The 10,000-nt window shown below is 43.1% G+C and overlaps 1 protein-coding gene across 1 annotated transcript in view; it reads right to left on the reverse strand.

Moving 5' to 3' along the window:
• Nucleotides 1-10,000, reverse strand: part of LOC311228465 (CLIP-associating protein 1-like) — a 257,076-nt gene that overhangs the window by 89,621 nt on the left and 157,455 nt on the right. The window contains exon 8 of the mRNA XM_084314370.1: nucleotides 9,214-9,280. Coding sequence (XP_084170496.1) covers nucleotides 9,214-9,280 — 67 coding nt within the window. The remainder of the gene's footprint in view (nucleotides 1-9,213; nucleotides 9,281-10,000) is intronic.

Here is a 10,000-nt window from a genome sequence, read left to right on the forward strand (position 1 = left end):
GCTGCTGCTGACTGCTTCACTTTTCTCTCTATCTGTCTGTCTTGTTCTCTCTATCTCTCTCTCTCTCTCTCTCTCTGTTTGTCTCTCTCCTTTACCCCCCCCCCCCTCTCCCTCTAGCCTCTCGCCAATATCTCCCTCCCAACAGTGCTGCTAGAGGTGCCTGTTTTTGTTTTGCTCTCATTCTCTCTCTCTCTCTCTCTCTCTCTCTCTCTCTCTCTCTCTCTCTCTCTCTCTCTCTCTCTCTCTCTCTCTCTCTCTCTCTCTCTCTCTCTCCCCCTCCAACTCAGCACTGTCTAGTCTCACTCTCTCTCTCCTCTCTCTCTCCCTTTCCTCCCTCTTGCTCTAGTCTAGAGGCTGCATGCACCCTCTGCTGTTGCCTTTCTGTCATCCTGTCACCCTGCAGGAGGCCACAGTATAACCCCCCGCCCCCAAAGGTCTGTGCCCTCTTGACATTTTGATAACGGCTTGTGTGTGTGTGTGTGTGTGTGTGTGTGTGTGTGTGTGTGTGTGTGTGTGTGTGTGTGTGTGTGTGTGTGTGTGTGTGTGTGTGTGTGTGTGTATGTGTGTGTGTGTGTGTGTGTTGTTGTTGTTTGGAGTTATTATCTGATTCACTTTACAAAAAGGGACAAAAGGGAAAGCATTTTGGACAAATCCATGCTAAATGTTCATTTTTGAAAAGATAAACCTATGAAAATTAAGAGAATCTTAGAAGAAGAGCTCGGTTAGGATAATCTAGCTTCCTGTAGCATTAGCCTATATTCCATCCCTGAATCGAAGCGGGTAAGCTCTCACTTCCCGGCCACTGGAGCTCATTCAGCTCTACGCCTCAAGACCACAGAGGGAGACCACTTGTGGGGCTAATGGGATGCCGGAGAGTGGGGAAAAACACAGTGGGCTAGCAAGCGGACCCCACAGAAAGAGAGGGGGGATGACAAATTATCCGTGAGGAGCTGTTGTAAAGATACCACTCGGTTACAGACAGACTCGTCTCATTCATCAACCCTCTTGGAGCACAAAGCTGACCAGGCAGAACCTGAACGTCTCGTTCAGAATAACCTGAAAGGCACAACATCGATTTTGATGACGTAGACGTTGTTTAATGTGAGCCATTGTTCCACGTTTTTTCTATCTATCTGTGATGTGTACCGGCCTAAAGATAAGTTGAGGTGGAATATACAGTCTATATACATGTAGCTACTAGCTATATACGAGGCAGATGAGGGTAAAACATCAATGTTCATTTCGAGAATAAATAAAGGTTTTTCAATAATTTATCTAGGGAATGATTGCTAAGAAGAACACTTGCTCTTTCATAGCAACCTGTTACACGCTCACCCCAGGAATCCCAGTACAACCTCACTACTACTACTGTTGGCCACGGACTGGGCAGCTCCTCTGGGACAGTGGAGGAGGTGCCTTGCTCAAGGGCACTTAAACAGCAGTAAGGAGAACCCAGGAGAAGCCAGTGATGAAGAGGGGCTTTTGGTTTGGCAGGTTTGGAAAGTGGAGACGGACTCTTGAGTCCCTATTAATCATCATAATCATCAAACATTTATTTAGAGCTGGTAGATTATTGAGGTTGTCTTAATTTATAATGACGATGAGTAAACAGTTAAAAGATCAATTCAAAGTAGTAACATAACAAGATAAAAAAGGGAAAATCAATCAAAAAATTTACACACTGATACACAGTGATTAGTGATCATGATTATTAGTGAACTAGTGAAAGGTATTGATCTTTAAAGTGCGTTAAGAAGGATGTTCCATGACTCATCAACAGAAAAGGCAGAAGAAGCTTAAGCACAAGCCAGTCATTTCAGTGAGTCAGATATAAGGGCCAAAGTTCCAATCCAGAAACATTGTGATGTCAGGTGGTACAGTAGATCACCAATAGCGGCTTCGTAAATAAAGAAATACCAATGATTATTGCACCTCTCTGCAAGACAAGACCAGCCAACCTTGTCATACCTGTCACCAGTAATGCACGAGTGATAGACCGAGTCAAGTGGTTTAACTCAATGTCCCGCCAACAATGATTTAATACGTGTCAGCCCGCCAATCGTTGAACGCCAACCACGTATATATATATACGTTATTGGATCATTATTTCATAAACATGCAGGCAGCTGTGTGTTATTATCACTGGGGATGTGTCTGAGATCGCAAAAGTCCAATACCGCCGTCTAACGCCTTGCGGCAGCTATTACACTCCATTTGAAGCGGTGTGGCTTGGTGTGTGGGCCGTTCTGCGGCTTGCGGGCGGGGTCTAACTACTCGGGCAGGGCAATCGCTTATAACGCAGGCATCGACGAGGGTCGGGCCCCCCCCCCGGGTTCATGTTCATTGCTGGATTACGTTGGAAACACGATTGCGATCAGTACTTGGAATGGTGATCAGATAATTGGAATATTCTTTTCGGGACAGATCCTGCTCATGGTAAGGACTATATGGTATCAATATTGTGTTGATCCAAAAATTCCTTCATGCTGATCGGGGCGTGTGTGTGCGGTGTGTTCCGTTGGTTGCGATCAAAGCACGGAGGGGCACCCCCCCCCCCCCCCCCCTTTCATGCATCCATGATGAAACATAATACCAATTATCTAAATTGTATTTGAGAACAGTAGCTAGTCCAGGGAAGAAACGATAACTCTTTTACTCGAATACACGTTGCCGGCCATTACGGAGCATTTTGGAAATGACACCAGACCGCCCTGAAACTACACTCATATTCACAACGGTACGGGAATGTATGAATGAAAAGATTATCTGTTTTTTGCATCTTGACTCAATGACAATCGACTATATTATTAGATCCATAGCTATAATATATAATATAGCTTTAGGCCTGCAAACACAGCCACGTATACCCGTGTTAAAAGGCGATGGCCTTTCAACGGTAAGGTAAACAGCGACCCCTGGCGCTGAATGAGTTAAGAGTGGAAGCAGCAGCGTGTCTATGAATTACATCACCATAGTCCAAAAGTGATAAAAGTGCTCATGTCTTGGGGCAGTGAGTTGCAGGACCTGGGGAGCTTCCCTGGACAAGGCTCTGTGCCCGAAACGGCAGAGGTTGGACTTGGGGGTGGAGAGAAGCTTGCTTTTAACATGCAGCTGAGTGCATTCTCACAGAGAACCACAGAGGGAACACTAACTGGACCAAAATGACCATCATGCGGTTCTATTATGGAATAGAGATTGCTTTCTGCCATGTACCATCTACTGTTGGGATGTCAATCAAGTGTTCCTTTATTAATCCCGTTGGGGAAATGCAGGTGTCATAGCAGCATGGGGGAGGGTACAGGCAGAATAGATAATAATAATAATAATAATAATAATAATAATAATAATAATAATAATAATAATAATAATAATAATAATAATAATAATAATAATAATAATAATAATAATAATAATAATAATAATAATAATAATAATAATAATAATAATAATAATAATAATAATAATAGAACATAGAACATAGAACATAGAACAAAGAGCAAAGTAATAATTGTGATAGTGATAATAGAGATAACAGTAGTGAACAGTAGTGAATTGCAGGATTCAATCAGTCAGTAGTAATAGTGAAGATAGTATATAATGGTCCACAACATAGTAACACGCTGCACCAGAGTTTGTGCAGTGTTTCTTATTAAGCGTCAGACAGTCCTATCAGGGCCCCGTTCCCCGTACCTGGCTAACTGAGTTAGCCGGATAATTTTCAGCATAGCTTGACTTAAGCCAGACCTTTCGGTTCCCCGAAGTCGGATTTTCTAAATCACCATGGTAACAGATCAGAAAGTTTGAACCTGGGCCCTCATGCATCAACGTGTTCTACGCACAGATCTGTGCTTACCCTGTGCGTACGATCATTTCTAAGCAAAGAGTGGGATTCATCAATTTCGATTTGAACTTGACTTCGTGCTTACATCTACGCACAGGTCAGACCTGGCGTACCTAGCGCCCAGTGGTAGAATATATTATTACAACAAGGAAATGAGCTTCTGTGCATAATAACACTGGCATGTTATACGAACCGTAGTTCATTATAGTTCATTGTAAAATAGCAACAGTAGTGTAATTATGGTCAAAACCCTATAAATAGCATTTGGAATAATAGATCTTTCTCTCAGAATGAATGCAGCATGGTTTATATAGCGTTATCGGAATATACAGGGTGTAGGCTACTGACTGACTGCGCTCCGCGTAGCTTGATTGATTGATTGATTGATTGAAAAGTTTATTAACAGATTGCAGAATGGGTACAGTACAGTACAGCTCAGTACATACAATTGTTAATTGGGGATGCAGACCAACTTTCGTCTTGTTTACATCAGGGTCCCCCATTTTCAATTCATCATAAATCATAAAGCTCAACTCGTTATTATTCTGCGCAGACCGCAGAAACACGGGAACGTTTTGATTATATTTAAAAGGCTTTACGTTAAACGAAACAAGTGGAATTTCGAAGCCGTAAGCAAAATACAAGTCATATGAATATAGTGTTCTTCCCCCTTTTTACTGTATAAGAAATAATAGAAAACGCATTGCAATGACACCATGCAGATAGTGGACCTATATGATGGAATTCAAGTTCATGTATTGAAAGGCAGGCTATCATACATGCAGTGAGATTCATTGTTCTTGTATATGCTCTCGTATTATATTGTTTATATAGGCTACCCAATACTGACATCAAAATAGATTGTAGTATGCCTCTAGAAATCATATGCAGCAGGTAGAAAATTGACGGGAGATCCATCGCGATTTGGAATAGAATTGAGGAGAACTTTAATCCCTGGGGTATTAATCAAACAACACGGGAAAAGGCAGTCATATTCCAGCGCGGTCTTTATTAGCCGACAACAAAATAGATGCATCTAAAAATCATATAGCCAATCGAACACAACTAATAAAGGCATTCATATTACAGCACGGTTATAATGACACACAACCAACGCCAAACAGTGGTCAACGAACGGTCTTTATTAGTATTTTGAGCTGTCCAGGCAGAATTGCAGCAATGGTCTTAGGGAGCCGTTGATATCTGACATCACCGTTTACGAGTCCGCCTTTTATTTATCCCACAATACGCGATAGTGTCTTCTTGGTTCGACAGCAGTGAACAATCTTCGTGGAGTTTCTCAGGGTTCCGCTCGGGTCAGTCCATTATTTCACATCCCATGGGGGGTGTTTCCTCATTTTCATGACCATATATGGAACGAGCATTGCACGAGCATTGACGGTAGAACAAAGTGGTATTCATCAACACGGAGGACCATAGAGCCTGCGTACGCACGTGTGATGAATGCCGACTTCCCTGTGCGTACGCTAGTTCTACATTCCGTGCTTACGTGTGGAAGTAGGTCAAGTTCTACGTCCACGTTGATGCATGAGGGCCCTGGTCCGGAGCAGGGTTAAGTTCAGTTAGCTGGATGAACCATAGCCACACCCTCGCAAAAAAATGCCAGCTCGCTTCCTGAAATATTTCTCACAGTCTAGATCCCATTATACCATTCTGAATTATGTTTTTGTGCTTCGTTTTCCTAGAGGGGGCTTTTGAAATGTATAATAATAGAACTAAATGCTGATAATAAATCATATTCAGCCTATAGATTTACTTTGTCCTAAATAAAATAATGCACGTCATATACGGTGCTCGGAGTCGCGATACACGCTGCATGTGGTTATTTTAATAACGGCGCATTGCAAATGTGAATCCCGCGGGGATATTTTTAATGGATGAAACCTATCGGCCGTTTGGCTCTGATTAGTTTCATATATTCTACGCTGTAGATTTGCTTAACGGAGCGCCTGGATTGTGTTTCATTCAAGCATAATATTGAAGTGTCTATGCGTGGATTGTGGTTTTTGTGGATTATGAATTACGAGGAATCTGAGAATTGTTGAATTGTATCATCACTCACACGTTATTGTGATATTGTAACTGGGATTAAAATGTCTGATGAGATGCGCTGTTTGACGGATTTGAGCAATTGAATGAGCCGTTGACATCACATTAATGCATTTGAGAATAAAGAGATAAAACTTCATTCAAAAGAAAAATATTCGAAACACGGGTCTCTTGTCCATTGACGGATACACAATTTATATATCCCGTCTGGCACAGTGGCGCAACGGCTAGTGCTCACTCCTGTCAAGCGGACGACCCTAGTTCGAAACCCTGTGTTTCCAATATAATTTTTTTGGAATATAATATTAATGAATATACGCAAAAGTAGCCTAGTTTTAAGTTAAAATATTATAAATCTACATGCATTGAGGATGTCATTCTTTATATAGCTCTCAACGTGCACCAAATTGAAGTATTTACATTGCAAAAAGAAAAAATAAACTAGAAGAAGGGGGATTCGAACGTGGGTCGTCCTCGTGAAAGGCAAAAGGACCAACCGTCACACCACAGTGCAGATAAATAAAACATGCATCATACATCCATCAATGGATAAGAGAGCTGTATCGTTATTCTGAAAGAGTTGAACTAATTCTTTTCGCTAGCAAGATCTCATTTGATTATTCAATCCCTAAACCTACTGCCAGCAGGCACGTTTAAAGAAATATAATCCGATTGATTGGGGTAATGAGGGACTTAAAATTAGCCTATAGATTATGCATTTAACTTGTCGGCGAGGCTATTGAGCGTACTGCATTGTACCCATTCCGCAATCTGTTAATAAAGTTTTAAATCAATCAATCAATGCCGTTAGAAAATCAGGATTTCTGCTATCGACATCTGCTGTCTTTTCAGCTGAAGCGGCCGCGCGCAATTATCCTGAGTCTCAAGTCTGGTTCAAATGAACGAGACTGTATCAGCGTTCGAGGAACAGGAAAATCCCGGATTCAAACATCGGGTTAATTGAATCTGGATAATGGGACTCTTGATCGACTTAGTTGAACCAGGTACGGGGAATAGGGCCCTGTTCTCAGGTTCACCAGCCGTTAGGTCTCCAGCAATTGGCAGCAGCCTGTGCCCACGGTTGTGGAGCCTGATGGCTACTGGCATGAAGGACTGGCCGAGGCGGTTTGTGGTGTGTCGTGGAGGGGGGATAAGTCTGTGGCTGAACATGCTCCTCATCTTGGCTAGCTCCTTGGCTCCCCCTCATGTCTATGGGGGTTGGTGTGACTTCCTGTGCTTCTTCAGTCCACTGAGACACGGCCCGGTCCTACAGAGTGTGGTGTTTTGGGGACTAATATAATGTACAAGGTACGTTGATTGTAATATTTGTAAAGAGTAGGGCTGTCCCCGACTAAGGATTTGTATAGTCGACTTGTAGTCGCCCAAATTAGCCGATAGTCGACTATTAGTCGACTATAATATATTTTTTTTAAGTATAATAATTATTTATTTAAAAAAAAATGATCATTCCATTTTGGCTGTGGGGGTGCTTAACCCTTTGATCGCCAGGCTTAAATTCATAATTTACCATCCTCCGCCAGCCCTATTTAATATGGAGAAGTTCCCCTTCTTTGCAGGGCTATAACTTTTTAAATTGTATTGCTAAATTGACATTACTATGGCCCATTCAACGTCCTATATCTATTGTTCAGGGTGTAGCAACGTTATACTTTTTCATTCACATAGTCATACTAAAATACGGTCTAAAGTATAAGTATGTTTTTATCGTTTTCTGCAGCTTTCTCCAGAACGTGATTTATAGCCCCAAATGCATTATATTGATGATCAAATACAGTTTGATAGCAATCTGCGCGAGATAAAAAATTTCAAATGGACGTGCTTTAAAGGTTACTACTTATGATCTGATGTCGACTGGATGGGGGGGGGGGGGTCGTTTATAATTCCGTGGCCAACGGTATATGATTCATCTAGTGTGGGTGATATGATCATTAGAGCAGTTAGTATCGAACACGTTAAAAAATAACAATGAATCTTACCGTAGCTTCCTCATAGCGTTGAGCGATGAGCGTGGAACAGAAATGTTCCTATTATGGGATGTAGAAATATGCGATCCATTTCCAGGTTGTATAATAGTATATACATCCAAATCATGTTAGTTTATCGAGTTATTGGTAACGGATTGCTATCCGTTGTGTCCAGCTCGAGTCATGGGACTATTACCGAGTGATCGGACCGAATTGAAATGAGCACCAGCTTCCATTTCCTGTTTCCGCTCTGGGCGATCCGCCGATCGGCTACCAGATGGCGCTCTTGAACCGTTGGAGAGTTGAGAGGGGATCAACAGGAGATCTCAGGTCTCCGGGGGAGAAATATGATTTCGATCACAGATTTTTTAAATATTGATATCAAAGATGTGGTACGGCGTCTTTGGCAGAATGAGCATGGCGGGGAAAGACGTCCTACGGCGTTTTTGGCGATTAAAGGGTTAATGTCTGAAGGAGTCGACGGAAGGCTTCTTGTTCTCTGCGAAAGTATGTTATTGGTCCACTGATGGATACATCTTGATATTTGTCTAGTGTGTTCATTAGATGGGTGAAATCCTCTTTCAGTGCCTCTGTGCCTGTTTTCATAGGCAGTTAGTTATGACACACAGATCATCTTAGTCGCCGCTATCATTCACAAATTCAATTTGCGTTCAACTGTTAAGAAGGGAGAGCCCGTCTGTGCGCCAAGGACTTGGTCCCGATAAAGACCATGGCGAATAGTTTAATAACTGCAAATGACTCATCTTGGCAGTTGGCACAGTCCTTCTCCTTTTCCAAATGGACCGTCAGCGAACGAAGATGAAGTGACGCAAAGGGCACAATGAAGTGAATATGAATTCAGATTTTTGGGAAACTATACTTCTGACTTATATCAACCATGTGATTGATCCTCGGGGTCAAGCTCTATTCTCAGTCAGCTTGTACAGACTGGAGCTTGACCCCATTGACGTTGCATTGGTTTGTTTGTAGCTAATTAGCCAGAGCTAGTATGAGGAACAGCATGGATTGTGCTTAGAAAGTAGTGACCGATCGATAACATCATTGGTAAGTAGCCAATAGGGGGGCTAGGGTTCCAAAAATAACAACTATCCCTTTAAGGGACGCTTCACAGTTAAGTCGTAAGGAGGTGTCATTGAACGCTTTTGCCACCCACATACAACACTACACACATGTCACGACGTGCATGCACACATGCACACACATACACACACGCACACACACAGAGTTTAGAGTGAGGCCTTTGGCTCTGGCTCTAGGGAGGGAATGTGACATCTGACGGGCCCAGCAGAGGCACACCTCCTGTGGGGAAACCCGTCTACTCTAGCCCCAGGCTGTCCGTCTGGCCTCAAGCCCCCGCATACACCTACACAACCAGCACACACAAATGTGGGGACATTACTTACACTTACATTCATTGGGCGGTCAGGTGGCGTAGCGGAGATTGCGCTCGTCACCAATACAAGAGGCTGCGGTCTCTACTCCCGTAGTCAGCATTGCCTTGGGCTGATCGCTATACTAACTCGTTTGGCTGGGTTAGGGGAAGGGGAGCTGGTGGGTGGGAAACTGGCGTTGTGGACAGCGACGCCTACAGGTCAGGTCTGGGAGCTTGCTCAGCGGAGGCAGGACTTGAGGAAGGCAGCGTGACCTCCCACGCATTACACTTCACCAATGAGAGCCCTCGCTGCCAGGTGAGAAGAGAGCCACTGGCTGTCGCCGCACGTGTCGGAGGAAGCATGTGGTGGACTTCAGGGTTCCCTTGTACCGACCAGTAGAAGAACATGCGCACAACAACCAGGTAGGGGAGGGGGGGGGGGGGGGGGGAATTGGCACAACGTCTAAATTGGGATGTGGAGAAAACAGAGAAAAATAGGAGAAAGAGAGATACAAAAAAAAAAAAAAAAGACTTACATTCATTCCCTAACTAACCTTAACCTAACCCTAACCTTACTTAACTAAAACGGCTTGTCAAACTAAACTCAGGATGTCAAACATGTCCTAATTTTGTCCCTAAATCATCAGAACATGTCCTAATTTCACGAGTGCATATTTGAGTGTCCTGATTTATCACACAAACACACACACA

Source organism: Notolepis coatsorum, assembly GCF_963971535.1.
Source record: "Notolepis coatsorum genome assembly, chromosome: 5".
Taxonomy (NCBI): Eukaryota; Metazoa; Chordata; class Actinopteri; order Aulopiformes; family Paralepididae; genus Notolepis; species Notolepis coatsorum.